This window comes from Balaenoptera acutorostrata, chromosome 1 (assembly GCF_949987535.1).
Source record: "Balaenoptera acutorostrata chromosome 1, mBalAcu1.1, whole genome shotgun sequence".
NCBI classification, from domain to species: Eukaryota; Metazoa; Chordata; class Mammalia; order Artiodactyla; family Balaenopteridae; genus Balaenoptera; species Balaenoptera acutorostrata.
In genome coordinates this window covers 120,097,346-120,122,251 of record NC_080064.1, presented here as the reverse complement: position 1 = coordinate 120,122,251, position 24,906 = coordinate 120,097,346, and the positions used below count along the sequence as shown (strand labels likewise).

At 35.9% G+C, this 24,906-nt stretch overlaps 1 protein-coding gene across 1 annotated transcript; it reads right to left on the bottom strand.

Annotated features, from left to right (window-relative positions):
• Positions 1–24,626, bottom strand: UHMK1 (U2AF homology motif kinase 1). Its single transcript, XM_007171679.2, has 8 exons — positions 24,181–24,626; positions 22,566–22,858; positions 21,737–21,928; positions 19,741–19,835; positions 14,228–14,304; positions 13,979–14,077; positions 10,612–10,700; positions 1–7,168 (listed from the first exon to the last, which is right to left on the bottom strand). Exons 1-8 carry the CDS (start codon positions 24,446–24,448, stop codon positions 7,022–7,024), a joined length of 1,260 nt encoding a protein of 419 aa, XP_007171741.1. The 5' UTR covers positions 24,449–24,626; the 3' UTR covers positions 1–7,021.
• Between the last annotated feature and the right edge of the window lie 280 nt (positions 24,627–24,906).

The window sequence follows — 24,906 nt, the reverse complement described above, 5'->3', positions numbered from 1 at the left end:
TTTGAAATAAAAAAGCAATTCCTTTATTTTTAAGCTTTATTTTATCACCCTTATCAAACAAACACACATCAGAAAGCATATCAACAGTGCATCTTATGGTAAGTCAGTTTACAACAAAACTGAACAAGGCAATTGTGTTTACAGATAAAGTTTTCAGCAAAAAACTATATGCAGTACAATTAATTGAAACGCAGTGTCCATACTTTTTAGGTGTATAGGAAAGTGGAAAATAAAAGTTCTTTACTACTCAGCAAGAAAAAACAGGTTTAAAAGACTTGAAATCAGAAATATAGGGATTTGAGAAAAGAACTTCTTGGTACTGATACACATCTACATTTATAGTCCCACTTAGTTATTTAAAAAAAAAAAAATCACAAAATAATAAGACATCACCAAGAACAGAGAACCATAGTGCCAAGAAATGCCAAGACAAATACGCTACTGAAACAACTGGTAGAAATGTTACAGACAACTATTCACTATGTACTGTAATATTCTTGTAGTTCTGAGGTGAAGGTAAACCAACAGGAGAGAATACTCCTTATAACTGGCTTTGGTTTAAGTGATCGTTCACATTTTTTCTAACCATACCTTCTAATCAAAAACACAGCAATTACATGTTATTGAGGGGAAATAGTAGTAGGTTGTAATATTCACAACCAGCCACTCCAGTGCTGATATGGGAAGCCATAAACTGTTAAAAATCGATTAATCATAACTGGATTTCAAAGAGTGACCAAAAGATAACAAAGATGGAGCCCTTTGGGGGAAAAATAATCCCTTCTACCCCAGATTTGCCACTGTTAAGAGGATATAAAGGAATGTTAACTTACTGAAGATTTTTTTTTCAAAAAAATTAAGAATGAAGGAGTTAAATCCTGCTGGAAAAAGATATGACAGCTTTACACTCTGCAAAGTAAATATTCTACAGAGATGCAGCTTAACTTTTTTTTTTATTATAATAAACACCACTTACTTCATAAGGTGCTATAACACTGCAGCTAGTGCATACTAATGCCACCCACTGTACCCACTGTGCAAAGGGAAATAAGGAGATGGCTAATCCCGTTTCTTTCTGATCCTTGATTTGCATAAGTGTTGATGTATACCAAATACACAAAAGATGGAGTTTAACTTAAATATTTATTTTTAAAAATTAGACCAAACTGAATATGGATATTTAGTCTGATCTCATACACTCTTAAAATAATTTTCTGGGGAAACAATGATGAGGAATGTGTAGAAATGGCAACGTTTCTATGTTACAGGTACCAAACCTGGATTTTTAAAAATAAATATCATTTTTAGGTCATAAACTATATGAACAATTAATAACACCAATAAGGAAGCTATTTTCTTCCCCTCATCTCTCTATTTTTATTACTTATCTTTCTCTTCTTTACTCTTAAATTTGGCAGATTTCTGACAACTCATGCTAATAAAATAACACAGCTATAGATAATTCAAATAACTGAAAAGATTTTTGAGTCCATAAATGCATGATTTTGGATGTGTGATTTAGAACACCTCACTACATTTGCTTTTACACACTCACTGTCCTGACATCATGAATAATATTAAGGAGAGAGCTTAGAAGGGGAAGGCAATTCCAACCTGGGATAGAAGTGACTATGAATAATTCTCTTGCTGACAATCAAGAGTTTATGATAACAAATAGCTCTGATGTTTACATAAGGGTTTCCCAAAAAGGAACAAAAATTTTGACAATTCCAGTCTTGGGGGTTTTTTCTTCAGAATGTGACTTATTTTCATTATACAAAGTAGTATAACAAAAGAAGCTCTTTTCTGCACAACACAACAAGGATCAATGGTCATATAAGGCAAAATAAGACACAAAGCTTCTCTTTGCTTTTAAATTAAAATACCACAAAGCTAGGTCATAAAACATACATGACTTTCAAAAAAAAAATCAGTTTTCTTTAGGATATTGTGACAGCTACTCTATGTAGTGGGAAATAACACTCAGGCAATCATTTGATAAATTTCCCATGAATTCCAGCATTTATGGTGTCACAAACATAACTGCCATGATTATGACAACTCTCTGAAAAGCACTAATAAAGCAAATAAAACATTAATCCTTCTAAACAGTATAAGGGACAACAAAAGTGCTGATTTGTAGGAAAATGAATAAAAACTTCATATCAGGAAAACAAAGATTGTGTAAACTATATATCTTATATCCTGAAGATCACCTTCATGACCACCTATAAAATAAACAATTTCCTAAATGCTCTCTGGTTTATAGATATTTCTTTTACAGCCCATTTCTCCTATAAAATTGCAGCAAAAATAGTTAAAATTGTTTACCTTCTTAAATATCCATAAGTACTTGTCAATCACATGTCACTGTGTAAATCTATTGGTCATTCACTGTGTGAATTTAAAAAGCAGTGAAAGACACTGGAGAGGGGGAGGTGGCTAAGATAACAAACATGATATACCCTGTTTTGTCAGGTAGAGAAGAAGCTAACCTAAAACAAAACAAAATCTTTAATATTTGGGGTACTTCAAAAACTAAAACATCCATGTTCCTCTATAACTAAGAAAATATAACGTACCCAAATATACCATAAGAGGCTCAGATGAATTCCGTATCATAGAGATTCAACAGTCTTATATTCATTGAGAAAGCTAGAAAGTAATACTAACCTGAAAAGGCTAACATCTCAAAGTAAAGGTGATTTATTGAGCACCTTAAGAAGAAATGGAAATTCTTTTGAGCTAATTGTGACCAAAGGCTGGTCTGTATTGTGACCACACTTGACAAGAAAGAAATAAATTTTATCAGAGCTAGAGTAATAAGATTTGAAGAAGGAACCTAATATTAAAAATGGAACTAGATCCAAGGAAGAATTTGATTCTGTCAGATAACTCTGGCTTTCCATTATATGTAATATTGGGGGAAAAAAATCAAATATGAATAGTTTTACACATATTAATAAAAAGGCAAACCCAGGCAATTTTGGAGTTTTATATTAAGTGACTCAATCCAAAAGTTATTCCAAGGAAAAGGCAAAGGAGCAATAATTATCATCATTTGGGAAGCTTTCACCCAAATGAGTTTTAATATTTTCCAGGAAACACAAGGCACTTGCTTAAATCTTTGACTGTCTACACATCCACCAGACTAAAAGTCATGATGCAATTCCATCTGTACACTTATCTGAATAAAGCCACCTAGCACGTACCTTTGCATAAAAGTCCAGGTAAAACACGTGGTTACTGAGTGTCTTCCCCACTCCCTCACCCAGTAACTATGTTATTATAATTATCATCAGTTACTATGGTGCTGATTTTCATTAAACTATAAAAAATAAAATGTCATGCTGCCAAGTATAACTAATAGTAGAAATTATATAAGATAGGCCTAATTTTATAAGGTCAGAATACAAGCCTAAAAAGATAATGATGCCAAAATGCCAGTTACCTGCATTTGAGGAATAACTCAAATGAGCCATAAAACAGCATCTGAGTATTGTAACTCTGACTGTAATTCATTCCATAAAGGTAACTGATTCCCTTACCAGGGTGAAAGCCCAGTGTACTAAGACAGAAACAAACCTTATGCTCATAGTTTCTTCAACTTCCTTTACATGGCAGCACTCTTTCGGGCAGCATTCCTTATAATAAATTTGCTCAAAGGTTAAAATATAAGTAAGCAATATGAATCTAGAAGGCAAGTTAAATAAGAATTGAGAGATTTTTTAAAAAGGTTAATTTAATATAGCTCAGCCCTCTTTATATAGCAGCTGGAATACCAAAAAGAAGGCAATACTTGTCTCAATGAAAACAAGGAGAAGGATGAGTAAAACTATATTTATGGTTTTGTTCTAAAAGAAGCCTAGTATTGGCTCAAGGCAAAGCAGAGAGGGAATTTTTCTCTAAAGAGTTTCTATACTGATGGCCACAAAACAAGGAAGACATTCAGTAATAATAAATGCAATCTCTTATTCCAAGAGGCTCATTTTGTTACTCCTTTAAAATGCAGCAAATAGTTTCTTTTAGCAGTGCTATCTTTCACTGAGGTGTCCAACTCTACTTATTCTTCTCTAAATACAGCATTAAAGCTTTGAAAGTAGCCAAGTCGCCACCTCCTCCAAATATGTTTCCAAAGAACCAAAGATTTCCTAAAGATTTATCAATTTACATGCCTTTTTTGGGACAAAAATGTACCATGAAAATACCATGGAATAATAAAGAAGAAACTGGAAGGCAAGAGGGAAGGAAGCACAGATATTAATTTAGGGAAAGAAAAACTACCTGAGATAAAATTTTCCCAAAATGGTAGGGGTTAAGTGACGTGAACCCTCACATGTTTACCCTACCTCTCAAAAAGAAAACTTCTGTCTTTAAAACTTCAAGGAATCAAAATCTTTGTGTATATATTTCATCCTAAAGGATCATGAAAATTGCATCATTCAATATTTGGTTCAGGTTTAAAAAAGATAACAAGATTAAATTTCTTATAATATCAGAAGAGGGAGGGAGAATCTGCAAATGTCATCTTTGGTAGTAATGGGCTAAGAGCTATAAAATAATTTAAATCAAAGGAGGCACCTCCATTCAATTCTGTGGCTTAAATATAAAATATTTAATTCGATGCATGGTTACTTAGGCTCATCAATTATTCCCTCAGCTCCCTTAAAATCTAGTTAGCATCTTCTGTAATAAAATTCTACAGTGTTAAACACTACATATACGCATGAATACATCAGCAATAAGAAGACGATCAAAGAATGCTGTGAAATTCAGCATCAAGATGTTAGCAGCATACTGCAACATTAAGCTTAGAAGCCTACCTGCAGTTTATTTGTAAGGATTCTTCTTTTTGGTGATAGTCGGGGGAGGGAGAATGAGAAAGGTATATGTGCTAACCTAGACTACTTGCCCTTAAAAAGAATTCATTTGCGTTCTGTGTTCATCAGTATGTATGGAAAGATCTGGTGTTTTTAATCACCATGGAAGCTGCTACCATACAAACGTTTACGTTTTAGGAAAGCTTTGGTCTCCACAATACTCTCTTGAATTTTTATCTGAAACCAAACCAGCTAATCAACCTCTGAAAAGGCCATAATGAAAAATAATAGCTCTTCCTTCTAAGGGCACGTATTAGAAGCTTACTCTACAGTTCTCCCTTGGGTGCCACGCCACAGATCTTCTGGCAATTCATTATACCAAACTTGGCTTCATAACAAATATTAAGGAGAGTCCTGAATAATTAGGTAACTGTGAATAACTAAAATGTCAAATGGTACCTGTCTCAACAGGGTCAAGTAATTCATCCTCTAAGACGTAAATTCTTAATTGGGCTCTCAGTAACCTGCGTGGCACACACAAGGAAAGACTATATGAGGAGGCTTCCAGCAGGGAAAGGTATAAAAGCTTTTTCCTTAGGAAAATAAATAAATAAATAAAATTTTTCATTTAGTTAAGAAAACAAAAAATTCATAACCTGTATACTTTTCTTTTTTTGTATCATCAGTGCTTTATAAAGGTTTCCTAAGATTTAAACCTTTGAAGACAATCTACTGTAAAGTGGGAGGAATCCGTAATTATAATTCCTAAAACCATGTAGTCAACCTGTGCCCGTGAACTCACGAATACTAGTTTCCTCTCTCGGGGGACACGTTAGATTGCTATGAATCTTTTTAAGAATTCTTCATAAGTTTTTCTTCTTTTCTATTTCCACCTTATTATAGCTACACCTTTCTTAACTTCCTTGTAATCAGAAGTCAGATCACCTGACCACCTAGGATGCTTTCCTCTAACGTCTCTTCAGCTAAGGATAGAGATAAAGAATGGGGGAAGAGGAAAAGAAGGAGTGGGAGGGAGGTGAGAGAGAGAAAGAAAGAAAGAAATAATCCTTGACTATGCGCCCTTTGCCTATTTTTTTTTTCCTTTTCCCTTCACTGAACAACTAATTCTTTCTCTTTGACCCACATCAATTTTCCATCATAGTAGACAGAACTCTATCTTGAGAAATTTTACAGTGATCCTAGAAGATTCAGTTCAAAACAGATGAGCTAATGCAGGGTCTAAAGCAGACTGAAAGGGGCAATTTATGTGTACCAAAACTTTTACAAGAGTTTTCTCACTTTAAGAGAGTTTCAATGTAACCCAGTTTAGACTTGTGTGTTCTGGGCCTCTCAGGAATGAACTATTTTCTCATTTCATTCTGTCAGACAGACCAACTCCCAAAAAACTTGTATCCTAAATCTTACAGATATTAAACAGGTAGGGAAGAGATGGGCATAGACTGTATTAACTCACAAGATTCACACTATAAAGAAAGCTACTCAAATTTTCTCTAATCTTTCACACCTGCACACTCACTCGAGCATACATACTGGACATAAAAATTGTGCAAGATCAAGCATTAGCTTTCTATTTTAAAAGCCTTAATTAAAAAAAAATGTAGATAGGCTCACTGCAGTTTCTTTAAAGGAATATTCAGTACTACCGTACTCCTTTAAAAAAATTCATAACTCAGTGTTAAGAACACAGTAGGGAACTGCTGCTTAACAATTACTTAACATTACTGAGAGCATCCAGTGCCAACTACAGATATCAATAAGGAAGACCCCTCTGACAACATAAAGGAATAATCTGTAAGTGATGTCACCAACTCTAACAATATTTGTTAATAGTATTCACTACAACATGATATTATTCATCCTCGCTTCATGATCACATGAAAGAGTTAGTATCTTTTTAGGTTACATACTGAAGAGCAGCACTTGCCCTACTGCACAAAAAAAGGTTGCCCACATGGATGCTCTAAACCCCCTCAATGTATAGCTGAGAGGTCTTGTCCTACTCAGTGCCAAATGTTTGCAACGCAGTCACTGCTTGAGCAAGGGCTGCACATCGGTAGGATTGAATAAATATACAAAGTATTCCCTTAAAATGATAAGGGGGTACTTCTGCATTCAGCTGTAGAATACAATAACCCAGGAAACAGAAGAGGAGAAACAGGAACTAGTCCTTCGGTCACTGATTAAAGCAAAGTTTGATACAGATGCCCCCTCTTGTAGGCACTCAGTGGGTAAAATGTGGCCACAACAAACTTCCCATCAAACAGCCTTCCAGTCAGTAATTTCTGAGCAGCTTTGGAATCACCAGCATTTGCATACTCAACAAAGACCTGCAAGGGGACAGAGAAAACAAAGTAACTTCATTTTTATCAAAATTGTTTTAGAACAGTGCTTCTCCAACTTTAATGTGTGTGTGTGTATATATGTGTGTGTGTGTGTGTGTGTGTGTGTGTGTATACACACACACACATATATATATGTATATATATATGAATCACTTGGGGACCTTGTTACAATGCAGATTCTACTTCAGCAGATCTAAGGTGGGGCCCGAGTCTCTGCATTTCTAAACAGACTTCCAGGTGATGCCAGTGCTGCTGGTCCATGGACCACATTTTTGAACAGCAAAGTTTAGAATACTTCCTTAGAACTCATTTCAATTCTGAAAAATTCCATCAAAACATACACCCTTTTGTCAAGTTCATAAAGGAGTGCTGAATAATGCTAGACACTTGCTGAAGACAGGGCTGAACAGCCCAGAGAACAACAACATTTCGACAGCGTCTCAAAGAAGATTTGCAGAAGCCGCAACTATAGTGAGGAAGAGGTTTAAAACTAGGTAATTTCCTTTCCCATAGGTAAACGAAATGGCATAATAATTTATTTCTTTTTAGTTCTTTTTGATGATCTAAAGCAAAAGTTACAGGGAGGTGACATGACTTGAAATGACTTGTCCTCAGTTACCCGTAAATATGTGAGCCAGGAAAAGAACTGCCTTCCCTCCTCGGTTGTATGCCTCATTTGTTACATCAATATTCTTCAAACTGAGGTGCGAGCATCCTAGGACACTCAGAGACTTTCAAAGTGGAAGCAAGAATAGACAGTTTTAAGGACATCAATTTCCAGATTCTTAACTTTCATTTGTACCTTTTCCTAAAACTGGATCTACCTAGAAGTTCAGGCAGGTTATCCCTTTTCATTTCCCCTTTCATAGGAGCCCTTTTCCCAGCTGACGAAGCAAAGTTATTACCAAAGGGCATAAAAACCTTCAGGGCATAAAAAGAAGCAATTTCAAATACAGTACTTTTTTTAATGGACTGTTTCTTCATTGATAAACAAAGCTCCATGCCCTGCCTATGACTGGTCACTCCCTGTCTCATGCAAATATTTCTGTTAAGGATAATGTGTGACATTAGACCTAGGATATTTTGGCCTGCGATGGGATTTTCTGAATTCATATTTACTGCAAAAGGGACAGGAAGAACTGATTTTGCCTCTTCCATTCTATGACATTTTAAGCTATGCATTACTCTTGAACACAAAGTAGAGACCATCCAGTGCTAAAAATTGATGCTCATTTTTTCACCTTAGATATATTTAGTATTTTATATCTCCTTTTCTTACCAAAATAAATGTGCTTAGCTGTAGTTTCAAGCAATATATACTTTTTCACTAAATACAAAAGGAAGATTAGATGATGTCCAGTGAGAAAAATGAAGCTCTTTCTGATTTTTTTTAATTGATTCATAATTACTCCAAAATCCATACACCAAAGTTCAATAAATGAGTAGACATGCACTTATAGAAGGAATACCAAGCTTTCTATAAGATTCCTTGCTTCATAGATAACCTATAATTTTACACATTACATCATTCTGAACTAAATAAAGAGGAAACATATTTTATAACTACTATGTAATTAAATAATTATATTAGAGCTCTATCATTTTAATCTTGACTACTTTTTATAATTGTAAGATGCATCCCGTAGTCTACTTCCCAGTATTTTTTTAATATTCCTTAAAAAAAAAACATGTTAATTTGAACTGAAATAGTCAAACTGGCTTTACCAACTAGGCAACAGACATTTTCAATAACCCAAGGAAGTTAAATCTGTGATTCTAAGAGTTTATCAAAAGTTGCTTTCACTCTCCAGTGAATGTCAGTAGAAGCTTCTTATTTCTTTTGGTGATAAAGCAAATGTCTTCTTGCTCATAAAGACTGATTTTTTTCATATCACCTTAAAGATGGATACTTCTCCCCTGAAAATACTCCCCCTGTTTCTCTATGCTGTGTTTCCCATTCTATTTTGACCACTCAGATTAATAACGAGTCAGATCACATTAGTCCTCAATTCAAAATCTTCCAATACCTTCCCTTCTGATTCAGAGTAAAAGCCAATGTTATCTCAAAGGCCTACAAGGCTCACTCTACTTGATCTGTCCCGTACACTCCCATACTTCCTTGAGCTAATCTCCCACTACTCCCCATTTTTCTCTCTCTGCATAGCCACACTGACCTCCTCAAACCTACCAGGCATGCTCAGGGCCTTGGAACTTGCTGTTCTCTTTGCTGGAATTCTCTTCCTTACCTCCTTCAAATTTTGACTCAAGTGTAATCCACTAGTCCTTCCTCACCTGCCTATTTAAAACTGCAATCCACCCCTCCACAGCACTCTTTAAATCTCTTCTCCAATCTCTTTTTCCCCATAGCACTTTTCACTAAATATTCTTTTGTGTTTTGATCACTGTTGTATCCCAGTGCCTAGAAAGTAACAGATGCTCAATAAATACTGGTTGACTAAATAAGCAGCAATGATGTATTCAATATGTTCCTGACACTGAATGAGGTAAGTGCCGTTATTACTAGACAGGCAATAATAACTTTTCACTAAGACTAGAGTGAGATTTCTTTTGTTTTTTTTTTCAGTTGCCAAGAATTTTCATAATATTGAACCATGAAAAACAAAATCTACAACCAGAGGTGAATTCACCCACCAGGGGACACTTGGCACTGTCTAGAGGCATTTTTGGTGTCACAACTGAGGAGGAGGGTGGAGGGAGGGCATCTAGTGAGTAGAGGCCAGGGATGCTGCTAAACACCCTATAATGTGCATGACAGCTCCCCCAACAAAGAATTATCCAGCTCAGTGTTAATGGCGTTGAGGTTGAGAAACACTCAGAGTAAAACAATATTCTGTTTTCTGAAAAATAAAAAAAAAACTACAGATAAAAGAAAGATTTAATTTAGGATACAGAGTTTTCTTTAGAAACTGATCATAGTTTTAGCCTATACATTTTATAGATGAAAAAACTACGGTTCATCACAAAGCTAGTCAAGTTGAAACTGGAACTCAGCTTTCAGGATTCTCAGTCCAGTGTATTTTCCTTGTTTAAATTATCACTGATAATTCTATTACAATCAGAATCCAACCTAAATGGTTTCCTAACTGTACTTAATTAGAACAAAATTGGGCCAAGTATTTCTGTAGCTGACCCTGACCTAAATTAGCATATGATTCAGCTGGCCTGTATATAATGGCTTAAAAGTAGGTTAATATTTAAAAAAAACAAATTTTAACTTATAAAAAAGTACATGCATATTACAGAACTTTTGGAAAAAGTGAAAAGTACAAGAAAATAAAAACAGCCATAATGCAAAATTCATAATCCCTAGCAACATTCTGTGTACATCTTTCTACAAAATTAAAACATTTTGTACAGGATTTTAATAACCTCTGAATCATTCTGGAATTATGAAAATATTCACTTACTTGTCCTCTGCCAGGATTTTCTTTTGGAACAAGCAGAGACACCACTGGTCCATATTTTTGACACTCCTCTTTTACATCTTCTACAACATCTGGTTATTAATAAACACAACAGTAATCAGATGTAATTAATGAGCATTCATTATTTTCATATTTTAAATTAAAGAATTCAGGAATCCATATCTAAGTAATGAGGTTATTTTCTATAACTTCTAAAATTAAGCTTAAGTTAAGAACAATATAAATTCAATGCATTTAATAATTTTCTTTTTATATTTTAATTTGTTTTGAATAGTTAATACATTCAAGTGATTCAAAATCCAAAAAACTAGTCTCCTTCCCACTTTCCAAAATGTCATTCTGTTCCTCTCCCTGAAGACAATAAACATTATCAGTTTCTTCTGTATCCTTCCATAAATCTTATAAGCTTATACAAGCAAACATGATCATATATGCTTTAAGTAAAAAGTTCCAATCTTGCTTTTTTCAAATTAACATTACATTTTTAGATCTTTCAATATCATTACATGAAATTTTCTCATTTGTTTTTATGACTGTGTAGTATTTCCCTCTATACATGGTTGATAAATTCTCTAATGTGTCCTACTGCTGAATAATTAAACTATTCCCAAGCTTTTTGCCATTATAAATAATACTGTAATAGATAAACTTGTACATATCTCATTTCACTTGTGTATTTCTAAGTTAACTTTCTAGAAATGGAATTGCTAGGTCAAAATTGATATGAATTTGTAATTGCTAGAGTTACCAATTTGCCTTTCATAAACGTTCACCAACTTAAACTCTCTCCAGTGTTGTATGAGAATATGTTTTCCTGTACCTCACTCACAGGAGGGTTTTCATATATTTTCTTCACTGTCAGTGTAATAGGTAACGAAGATATCATAGTATGGTATTAACATTTCAATAAATGAGAATGAAATATGTGTGTGAGATACATTGTACATCCTTTCATATAAATTGTCTATTTGTATCCTCTACCCATAATCTACTGGCTTGAATTACAGGGGTTCTTTCTGTGATAAGAGCTGTAAATATTTTGTCTTTGGTGGTCTATGCAAGGTAAAATTTGTTGAATTAAAATTTTACCTCTACGGAGTTTTGTGCCAGACTAGTAAAAGGCCTTCCCCACTCCAAGAATATATATATTTTTAATCTCCCATGATTTTTTAGTTATATTGTTTTTCCTTTATTCTCTCCTTCCTGCCTGCTCTTCTTCCATCCTTCCTTCCTTCCCTCCTTTTTCTTTTTTCCCTGTTTTACCCCCTCCCTTACTTCTTTGTTTTGCTTTAAACTCTAACCTCTATATGATTTGCAATTTATTTTGGTCTAAAGTGGAAGGTTTCAATCTAACTTCTTCCCCACCACCATCAAGATTACAAGACAGCTGTCCTAACACTTATGATTTCTAGCAAGGCAAACTTACCTAAAGCTAGTGTTATTTGAAGATGACCTTGCTAATTAGAACTAACAAGGCATTTAATGGTACTATATAGTCTGTGGCACTTTAGTTCACGTAAGACTCAAACAGTAAGATTTAATAGCAACATTTAAACATTTCAATGCTCAATGTATTTAGAAGTAGAAAAAAGGTGTTACATAGCAATATACACAGAAAAGAGTAGGTATAGTCTACCCTAACGTTTATTCAAGAAAGTCCAAGCTTGAGTTTTACAGCAATAAAAATTATTAGGAGGAGACAGAATTAAGTACAGTAGGTAGACAGACTTAAAGGACTTAAGTAGTAATTTGAATTAGATGCCGAGATTATTTACAACTACTGTACCATAAGGACCTGATTAAAACAATGCTGAGGGCAAGACTATTCTTTCAGATAAAAAGGCATCCTAAAAAGTAGAGACTGGAGATTCCTACAACTGTCACAGATTCAAAGAAATTATGTTTGTTTCATTTGTCAGATAACTATACAAAGCTGATTTACCCTTACAAGAGACAGTATGGTAAAATTAGCTTCATCTGTAATGGTTTAATTTTCCACAAAGAAAATGTTTAATACTAAGCAATTGATATTTTTATGTTTGGTCCTGCTTTTTAGTCCATTCACCACTCTGCTTCCAGAATGCTCTTATTAAACACAAGTTTGACTATATCACTCTCCTAGTTTAAATTTTAATGGCTCTTTATTGCATTTAACAAAGAACAAATATTTATTGAGTACTTCTCAGAAGCCAGGGACTATTCTACCCCTGACGCAAAGTTCTCTTGTGTAGTTTATATTCCAATATTACTACCTCTGGGATTAAAGTCCAAATTCTTGAACACAGCAAACAAGTCTATTAGATATCTGTATTCTGGCTACCTCTTTAGCTTTAACTGACTGTTCCCCAATAAATATCCTAAGATACAGCCATACCAAACAATTTGCTGTTCTCTGAACATGCCACACTTTCTCTCATCTCTATGTCTTTCAGCTACTTTTAGCTCAACCCCTCAACTTTTAGCCAAGCAATTCTCAGCTATTACCTCTGTAGAGATGCCCATTCATGCATCACTCAGATTGAGTTAAATACCCCTCCTCTGCCTCAGTACATTACCCTACCTTCAGATTTATCAAAACTATAATTGTTTATATAACTGTCTCCCCTATCACACTAAAGACAGGAATAATTCCACAGTGGCAAGTATATACTCAGTAAAGATGTCTTGAGTGAATGAATTATTAAAAGCAAAAAACGAGAGCTAAAAGGAGAAGTGAAAGATTAGGGCAGGACTAGAATAGACAGGGAGAAAGAAGTTGCTGGGAAAGATAGCCTTCTTTATTAATTTTGTAAAGACCTATGAGATGTAAAAGAGTTGAAAGGACCTTAGGAATTGTTTTTAGTGTGCTCAAACTGCTATAACAAAATGCCACAGACTGAGTGGCTTAAACAACAGACATTTATTTCTCATAGTTCTGAAGCCTGGAATTCCAACATCAAGGTGCAGGCAGATTTGTTGCCTGGTGTAAACAGCTGCCTTCTTGCTGTATACTCACATGGCAGAGACAGAGAAAAAGAGAGGGAGGAGAGAGACACCTCTCCTGTCTCTTCTTTTTTAAAGGGCATTAATTCCATCATGAGGGCCCCACCTTTACGACCTAATCTAACCCTATTACCTCCTAAAGTCTCCAACTCTAAATACTATCACATTGGGGATTAGGGCTTTGTCATATGAATTTGGTGAGGGACACATTCAATCTATAGCAGGAATCAAAAAGAGTACTTTAGAGATCATATAGTTCAATATGCTCACTATATAAATTAGGAAAATATGAGAATCTCACGAATTGGTATGACTGTTCCACACAGTTAGGAAAGACACATTAAAATATAATTTAGGCAACGCTGACCTTCATATTCTTCTTCATTCTCAAGATAATCATCATCCAGCACATTCAGCAGTCTTAGCACTGGAGTAGGAAGCATCACCAAATCTTCAATATGAGGGGCTGTTAAATTCATTATAACATGGTTAAATGTAAACTCTCCCAAACAAATTGATGACTATCAGGCAAAGGAGCTTGGGAATATAAATTAGTTCTGATGTCTTATTTGATTGTAAAATAACCAAGAAAAAAATAAAGACGTATACAACTTACCAAAAGGAATGCTAAAGAATGGGCTGCACAATGCCATTTCAGCAGGAATTCTTCTGCTTGGATCATCATGAAGCATGCTAAAACACAAAAATAGGTATCTTTACAATTTTTGTCAAATCTTTTGAAAATGCAACCATTAAAGAAAATAAAAACGTCTAAATGTTCACCACAGCATTAATCATATTAGCATGACTTACTGAATCATTCATCTACAAAAAAATAAATGCTACTTATGAGTAAATAGTTCAATAAATTATTATATATACCTAAGACATAATATTATATTTTAATTTAAAATCTTTTTGATTAATAAATACAACATGGGAAAGTGATCCACACTCTGTAACACTAAGTGAAAAACAGCTAGACATAGATTTAGGGTAATCCAATTTAAAAAAAAACAAAAAGAGGTGAGATGACTTTTGAGCCTTGTCAAATCCCCCTAATAATAAAGCAACTTGATAGCAAAATCAAAAATCTATGGACAACATCTCTAACAAAAGTAGGTAACCCCACTAGACTACAAAATACAAGAGGCTAGGGAGAAACCATCAATAGCAGTAGGACTTGCACCACATTGGCATGTATGTAGAAGGAAGCAGACAAAAATAACAGTTAATCTGATGAACCAGAGAAAAAAATAATCCCAAAGAACCAACAGGTATTCACTGGAAAGCACAGTTAGCCAATTTGAGAAAAGCAGCTGAAACTACCAGGGGTTATACATTCTAATTCCAAGTGAATGCAAGGGGTCATCTGTAAGACCTGAGGGGGCTGAAGTAATCTAGACACTAGAACCTCTAAAAACCAACCAGCTGAAGCTCCCTTCCAGGGCAGAGTCCTGCAAAGAATAGAAATCTTGGGAAGAGAATACACATTGATGGAGTAAATAAATTGAGAGAGAAAGAGACAAAGACACCAGGAAAAAAGTAGGGAAGGGGAAGAGCCAGGAGATCTCAGGAAAAGAAAAAAAACACTTTTTCAAAAAAAATTACACAAAACAACAGAAGAAGGAGCCCTGTGTAGTTAGAAAAGCTACACCTTCTTCTGTAAGTTAAGGAAAATGAATTTCATATAAAAATGAACCATATAAAAAGTATTATAACAAAGTTACTATACAAGAAAAGAGAATTGCAAAATAACTGCCTTCAGACAACGAATGCATGCAAGAAAGACATGACCACAACACAGACGAACACTATAACCTACCATTTCAAATGAGCTAAAGGCATTTTTTACAAAGATACAAGATATGAAAGAGTAACATAAATCAAATTAGAAAATTTCAAAAATCAGGTAACAGAACTCAGGAGAAACAAAAGGAAAAAATAATTTCATAAAATAAGCTTAAGCTAGAAGAGACATAAGGATGAATAAACACAAGAGATAATGTCTTAAAGACAAACAAGGCAGAAAGGAGAAAAAATTTTTAAATAAAAAAAAATGAAATAAAAAAAGATTCAAGAGAAAGTGATAATACTGAATAGAGTCAAAGAAAATCTAATATATATAGAATGGGAGTGCCTGAAGGAAAAAACCAAAGCGAGGGAACAAATACTAAAAACTGTAACTTAAGAATACCTTCATAAAACAAACAAAAAGATCTGAAACTACATATTTCCTGAGACTATAGACCCTAGAAAAATCAAAATCTATTATTCTGGTAAAATCACTAGACTTTTAAGAAAAAGATGAAATCCTCAGGGCATCTAGGTCAAAAGACCAAGTGACTTTTAATACAAAGACAGAGTGTCATCAACACACTGTTTTCAACAGCAACACTATATGCTAGAAGAAAACAGAGTACAGTTGACCCATGAACAACTCCAGGGTTAGGGGCACGCCCCCTCCCCACAGTGTAAAATCCATACAACTTATAGCTGGCCCTCCATATTCACAGTTCCTCTGTATCCACGGTACTGCAGCTGCAGATTCAACCAACTGCAGATCATGTAGTAACATACTATTTACTACTGAAAAAAATCCATGTATAAATGGACTCTTGCAGTTCAAACCCATGTTGTTCAAGGGTCAACTGTAATTTAAGACACTCAAGAAAAGTGTCTGCTAAGGATTTTTATAACCAGGTAAACAGACTTTCCAATATAATAAGCACAGTTTAACTATTATTAATATGCAAGGGACTTCCCTGGTGGCACAGAGGTTAAGAATCTGCCTGCCAATGCAGGAGACACGTGTTTGATCCCTGGTCCGGGAAGATCCCACGTGCCACGGAGCAACTAAGCCCGTGCGTCACAACTACTGAAGCCCACATGCCTAGAGCCTGTGCTCCACAACAAGAGAAGCCACCGCAATGAGTAGTCCCCGCTCTCTGCAACTAGAGAAAGACCGCACCAAAAATAAATAAATAAAACAAATAAATTAAAAAATAAATAAAACAGTATTTTTAAAAAAATGTTAAAAGAAAAAAACATGCACTAACTCAGAGAATATTAATCCTATGATCAAGAGAACAAGCTTCAGTAAACTAAAATGACTAGAGAGACATCAACACAAGGATCAGTGATGAACATTAAATATCTAGTTACACAAAGAATTGAGATGAAATGAGAGTGTTTGAAAATAGCATGTAATGGCTATATAATCTGACAATGCAGATATAACTATTTTTCAAATGAGGGAAGAATGGGAAAAGCATATGCAAAAACAACTGTTTTCAGTAATCTTACTATACCACTATTATTGAGACTGTTTTAGTGTAATGTGGAATGAAGCAAATGAGTAATTATGAAATATTCTAATCTGGCATTCTCTTTGTCCTTAAGAACCAGAATTCCTGACATAAAAGAAAAGAGAAAGAGATGTAAAACAGAAGAAGTAAAAACACTGTGGTTCTGAATTTAAATTGGAAACATCAGTATGAACTCTGTCCACTTAATAGGCCTTGAAACAATGACCACCCCAGTAGCAATGAGTATTCCTAATACCCAGATTGTGGTTTTTAAAATACCATTTCCTACTAAAAGAAACCAGGCTTCTTGGAGAAATGCTACTTCCAGGTCTGGGGCAGGAAATGTATACTTTGAACTAGGAACATCTTACCACACCAGATAAAAATGAAACTATTACAGATAATAAGGTCTGCCAAAACCAACTTGCAGAGGCTCACATTCATCAAAGATGGGATAATTTCAGCTTCAATTAGGATAAGAACTGCAATGGATTGAAATATACCAAATATATTTAAATTCACTAGTTAATAATGATACTTTGACCTTTCAAAAAGGGGATGGTCTGCTTTGGAAGATACAGGGAATCAATTCATTATGAAAACAAGGCAAGAGAGTCAAGCATTTATTTCGTCTTAACTAAATGAAGAGAAAATGACATAATAAGAACATCACCATTCTACAACCCCTAACAAAGTCATGGATCTAGGCACTGAGTATTAACAGTTCTTAACACATAAAATGGAGATGGCCACATTATGTGCTGACATAAAAAAACAGAATACCATCTATAGTCTGGAAAAAAAAAACCCTCTAGATACAAATATACAACTACCAATTTACAGAAAATAGGGAAATATGTTAGACTATACTACAATAACACAATCTGTAAAATTCAGACTGTGGACAACTATACTGAGTCAACAACCCAGGCTGTTCAACAAATAAACAAAGGAAAAGGGAGAGTAGGAGATGGAAAGGGACCTTTTAGAGTAAATGAAACTTAACAGGGATTTGTTTTTTTTTAATAGAAGGGCAACACTAAACCATAGTGTTTAGGGATGCACACTTAGGTAATAAAACTATAATGAAAACAAGGAAGTAATAACCATGAAAGTCAGGGTAGCGGTTACTTTTAGGGAGGAAGAAGGGGCTTGAGATTGGGATAGGGTATGCAGAGGACTTCAGGAGTAGCTGGTAAAGTTCTAATTCTCAACCTGAATAGTGGATACAAGAGTATTCCTAAGCATTCACTAAGCTACACATTTGTTTTCAGTATCTATGTTTTAGTCTACAATAAAAAAAAAGGTTAGAATAATTTGCACACATACACAACAAAATATGAAGAAAAATACTGAAAAGAAATACACCGAAGTGCTAACAGTAGAAAATGAGTTTATAATTTTTATTTTTCTTGTCACAATTTTCTATAGCTTCCAAATCTAGTATTACTTATAGAAAAAAGGAAAAAAAAAGGTATTATTAAAACAAAATAAAACCAAACCCCTCAAGCTTAAATAACAAGGTCAATGGTAGAACTTAGACTTTTAAGTCTATCCCAGAATCCATTACATAATTTGACTTCTATCCTAGAATCCGTTATATAATTTTACACTGCCTCTTTTCAATGTAAAATGCAACATTTAATATCTAGTATCAATCAGATACTGCAGCTATTTAAAACTACTGTAATTTGTAAGACACACAGACACACACACAAATAACTGCAAGTAAAACTGGTGACATCTGAGTTCCATGGACTGTAATGTCAATTTCCTGGTTTCGATATTGTACTAGTTTCATAAGATGTTACCACTAGGGGAAACTGGGTGAAATCAAAACACTCCATCTGTATACTTGAAGCAAAAAGCTCCATAACCGCCTGACTCATTTCATTATATACACATGTGTAATATTAATTATCTCCGATCAAAAACCGCAAACAGTGTCATTTCCTTAGACACCAAGATTTATAAAACAATCAATCATGCCAGATAAAAACAGACACCTTCACTTACAATAACTGACGCTAATCAGAACACCCTCCGGAGCAACACCTGGCCCAAGAGTCACGTGGACCAGCTTTCTCAAATAAGTTTGACAACGACTATCATAAGGGCATGACTAAGTTGCCACCGAATCTGAATGGCCGTTAAATTTACTCTGAGAAACAAACATTCCTGGGTAGAAGGAGTGGACTAATGAGCAGTTTTAATGAAGCTTTAAAAACCAGTTTGGAGAAAATTTAAGAATAGGGTACACATCCTTTTAATTAAACCATTTGTCAGAAATCATGTTTTGTCAATTCAAAGAAAGTCTATTTTATGTCACTACATTTTTAAAGACAGGAATTATTTTTATATTAAAACACAATTTAAAAATTAAAAAAAACAACTCTGTATCTGTCCCCAGAGTTTTCAATGGTAATTATTTAAAGTATAATATATAATTACTTTACTTGAAACTTTTATTTGGTAGTCCAAAGTAAACTTAGTCTTTAGTTAGTAAACACCTATTCTCTATCATATATAGAACTGCTAGAGCTACGAAAGGCCTAAGGTACAGTGATCCATCATGTATCTTCCACTGAATAACTGCTAGGAAGAGCTTCATACCTGGTACTCACCAGGAAAAAAGAACACTCCTTTGAAAATAAATTTAGTAAAACAACTTGATTGCTTTCTTATTAGAAGCTAGCCTGTATAGAATATCTAAAGATTTCTGAGTCTAAGGAAAGAAAAGCTCTACATGATTAAGCAAACCAGAAATAATAATATAAATCCATTCAGAAAAAAAAGCCAGTTTAAAGTACATGTAACATACCTTTTGATAAGGTCTCTTAGGTGATAGGCTGGAATTGCGGCATTCACCACTGCTTTACTGGCAAATATGTGATCAATAATAGCAGAACTGTTTGCCTAAAAAGACGGAGAAAAGTCTTCCTTTGGTTATTCAATTCAGTCTGTATTTACTGAGTACTGGACACATAGCACTGAACGTTTGGTAAATTAAATGCAACAGAAAACACTCTCTTCTGAGAGCTTACAATCTTAATGAAGGAGACTGGTACATTATTATAAAACTTCTAGAGAAGAGGAACATTTTTTCTCCATTCTCAGTACCTAACACTCTATGAACACTTACTAGATGAATGAATAAAGAAACAAATACCAAAGCAACCACACAGAAATGTAGTTTAATGCAAAATGAGAAAGTAAATGTGTGCTAGGTGAGTCAGAGTGTCTTCATGATGAGTCTTTGACTGGTTTTCAGACAGAAATAAAATAAACTATCAAAGAGAAACCAGGACAGTATTTAAAACTTGCATCTGTCACATTATTCATACCTTAAATCCTTGTGGAACATACCATTTTCTCCCTGAGTACTGTGGAAGTGTGTACATGAGTAAAGAGACCCGATATCATCATCATCACCTAATACCACAGGCCACACGCTATGCTAGGAACTAGGTATCATTTCTCTTTTAACCTCAACACTGTTATCCTCATTTTACAGAAAGTAAACCATAGCTTAGTAAACTTAAATAAATAACTTAGAGGTGGAGGAAGATATAAACCCTAGAGGTTTAACTTCAGAGCCTATGTTCATACTTGGCAATTTTGCCTCTATACAAAGTGATAAAATACAGAATAATGATGCTTATATCTAGGAGACAAATAATGGGGATTGCTTTAGTACACATCATGCCTCTAAATTTCACCAAAAAAATGCCCAAATGTGATCTAGTTCTGATTGGCTCTGGATCAAGAAGAAATAGTCCAAAGAGCTCAAAGTTAGTCAAAGCTAAATGTAGAAAATTGATCCGTTTATCTATATTAGCACTAGAGAAAGAACAACGGACTGTTTGGGGTACTAATGATAAAGAATGATATTGGTTTTACTCACATGGCAGTACTTTTTTTGCCAAAAGTAAGCATTAGGTACACCCACTAGGCTATTAAAGTATTCCTTCCAAGAACTGATTCACCAGGTATAGATGACTAGGAGTTTAAAAGAAATAAAACTCTGTATGGTATAATGGCCACACACTATGCATTAGATGCTCAAAAAAATACTTGTTTAATATCAAAACCAATAATAATTCCTAAACATTGTACTGTTTATCAAACCTCTAACCTAAAGGATACTGATATCATCACAACATTAAAGCCCCAATATGTTGGAAAACATAATGTAGTTAATTCCTAACTCATGAATATGTGAAAGGTTAATTCCTATGTCAGAGGTTTGGAACTTAGAACCCATGTTCCCAAAGAAACAGTGTTATTAGCAGCACTTTCTCAGGATAGTTCACATATGGAATAGAAATAAACACGAAGCAGAGTGGAACTGTGGACAGAACACTGAACTTCTGAGTAGGAGGGACAGAATTGGAGGCCCAGGTCTAGAACATCCAGTTGTACTATCTGGAGCTAGTTGTTTTACACATCTGTGCCTCCAAGTTTTCATTTGTAAAAGAATAACCAATATCCATTCTAACAATCCTCATAGAATAGTACTGTATTAGTAATATTTTAGAATACTACATTACTAAACAAATCACTTTTGCTTCTTTGGGGAAATGCATTCATTCAAGCACTTACGACATGCCAGGCCTCAGCTAAAAACAGTGAGCATGCAATGCTCACTAGCACATCTGTAGCTACGGGAGTGAGGAATGGCATTGAAGGTAACATGAATGCAGTAAGAGGAATATGGAGGAGATGAAGCAATCAGCGTCCTCAAAGACAATCACTATAAACTGAGTACTCTTACATTGGGATTAAGGGCCCCAAAGCAAAACAGTGGTGCAGTTTACCTTCCATTCCTGAGATCTGACTGTATGTTTCAGTTTCATTCCTGAGAACATTTCCAGTAAAATGATTCCTAGGCTCCACAGATCAACAGCTGAGGTACATTCTGTATCACTCTGCAGGCCAGCCTGGGCCAAGCAATTCTGCAGTTCTGCTTCCGGAGCCCGATACCCGTCTGTCTGAATGTACTTTACATCCTAAAGAAGATGAGTAAATATTATAACCAATCAAAAACTGCCCACTTTCCATCCAACCAGTGTATTTACCTCTCTGAAAGCGCAATGAGCCACTACCAAACTGAATGTCAAAATTTTGAGTCCTTGGCTACCACAATGCTTTGGTTCATTAACTGGGTAGTTCTCAAAGGCAAGCTGTACACTTTCCATACAACTGCTCATTTCTTTAGATACTCTCTTGCCTGTCAGACACTGCTGATAAATAAGGACACTCTGCAAAGAGCTGATAAACCATGGAGAATGGAGCATTTGCCAGAACTGTCACATGAGTTCTGCCATTAGACAGAGTCCCAACATTGAAGACACCAGTAACAGTAATTCAGCAATTAACCAAATGCTCAAAGAAAAACAAGTCTTCTATGTAGGTAAAGTACTTTTAATAATTCCACAGCCCTCTTGTACTAGGTCCCCCTACCTGACCCAAACATATATCCCTTTTTAATGATTATGGCAATGAAATTCTTTTTATTTGCTTCATCCCCAGGCACTTCAGTATTTTACACAGAAATATCTCTTAAGTCTCTACTAAATCACCTCTGTTATTTAAAAATATTTTGTTTAGACCATTGAGGGGGTGGGGAGAGAAAGTATGTCTTACCTGATTGCCCTCTTTGAAGCTAAGTCCAAAGTCAATGAGTTTAAAACATTCATTCTCGGCACTCCACAATATATTACGTGGTTTGAGGTCTGCATGGACATAACCCTCATGATGAAGAAAAGCAAGGGCCTCTAGAACATCTCTTGCACAATGCTGTATCATCCACATGGAACAACCCTGGTGACTGGAATATAAAAGCAATTCCGAAACACTGACATCCAGGAGTTCAAGCAACAGACAGCGTGACGGCACATTTGGAGAGAAGTGGATTGTAAAGACTCCATATAAAGTCACTAGAAAAAGAAACGAATTATAATACTTTAAAAACCAGACTCCGAGTAAGTGACCATTAAAGTAAATACAAATTTGGGGTAGTCTAGATAAGGATAACTTTGATGAGCAAGCAAGCCACTGTAATTTATTTTTCCCATGAGTAAGACTTTTGGGCAACTGGGTTACTTTAATAAAATGAGACGACCTTCAACAGCGGATTACTATTCAAAGATATTAAACATGGCACAATAATTCAAATTGTGTTTCCCAAGCACTCAGGGATGGGTGAATAGGCACTTAGGGTGCCAAGCAAAAATGATCAAAAGAAAAACCCAAATACTAAGTACTCCTACGGCAAACGTCACAACATGCAAAATCAAAACTGAAGATTGTTTCTTGATCCAAAATAGCACTCTATAATCTAAATATTAAAAGGAGAGATTGAGACTTTCAAGATGGCCTTGTAACCTCATCTTGTAGAGATTCAACAACTCCTTAGGCCTGCAAAAAATTTCCGTCTTAAATACTCGGGTTATATACACCATTTAGCAACCCTTAAAAAAGAAAAGGAAAAAAAAAAAAAAAGCAACACTAGTGTTAAGAAATTCTTCTCCAAATGGTAATGTTAAAAAGGTCACCTTCAAATTAAATATGGATCATGCTTGCCAGGAAATAAGTCATTTCTTTACTAACCAAAGCCGTTACTAATTATAAGCTCTCTGTTGGTATAGTAACAATGAAAACTGTTTTCATATATCAATCATCAGTAACCATTACATATCTTACATTCCGAATATGTGAATCATGAAACATGGTCTTACCTGGGTAAAAGTATAAAGTGCATAGGTATAATTTTCACACTTCCATAAGGACTACTATGTAAAATTTGGGAGTCATTTCTCCCAAATCCATACTAAATATGTATCAAGTAACACCTATATGGGTTATTAGCATTGACGTCACAAGTACTAGAAATATTTCCCATTTTTCACTGGTGTGCAAAGATTAAACAATTTCCGTATAAGACATTACAATCTAGTAAAGATATGCCTCCTTTCACTAAAGAAGATGATTCTCTGTGCTAATAGGTGCGGCATTCTGAAACGAGAACTGAATCAAAACAGAATTTATTGAGCATCTACTACGGGCAAAGCAGACCACCAACTCCACCGTATTGCAGAGTGAAAGGGGGACGGGAAAGGGCCCTGGACCGGGTGATAAGGACAGGGCCAGACCCACTTGTCCAGCCTAAAAGACGGAAGACGGAACGCCAGGCTGCGAGAGGGAGTGCATGCTTGGACTGGGACCTGGGCAAGACGAGAAGGGAGACAGTGGCAATTACCGATGTTCCTGTGACCCTGCAACTGCTCCAGCGCCGCCCTCTCTTTGCGGAAACCGTACTCGGCGGCCGAGGCCGCAGCCCCGGTGGTGCCCGGCGGTAAGAACTGCTTCAGAGCGCCGGGGGGCGAGCCGGGTGTGCCGCAGCAGCGCACACGATACACCGAGGCCGAGGAGCCGCTACCCAGGCGGCTCTGTACCTGCCACAGCCGCCCGAAGGCTTCCAGAAACCGCGGCGGCTCCGCGCCCCACGCGCAGCCGGATCCCGCCATCGGTGCGGACTGAGGGCGCTGACACGGAGCTGACGCGACGCCCAGGGCAGGCCGGCAGGGCCCGCGGTCACATCTCCGCCTCCCGGACCAGCGGCTCCGCAGGGAAGGGCCTGCAGCCGCCTCACCGACTGCCGGGACCTCCGGGCGCCATGACACCGGAAACCGTAGGCGCCGTGGTGGGTGGGGGGCGGGGTGGTCCCAAAAGCCGGAAATGGAGGAAGAGCCAATCCTGCAGGCTGAAGGAGGCGGGCCCAGAAGGGGCGGGGTCTAAAGTTGATTAGAGGGATTAAGGTTTGGAGGAAGGGACTGAGGTTGAGAGATGTGAAACTTTCTTGAGTTCTCACTGATCCAGGCCCAACGTAAACCGCTTTCACACACGTCACCTGAAATTAAAACTGCCCCTTTTTCTTGTTGAGGCACCTCACCTCAGCACTGGGAACCTAGGAAAATAAAACCCC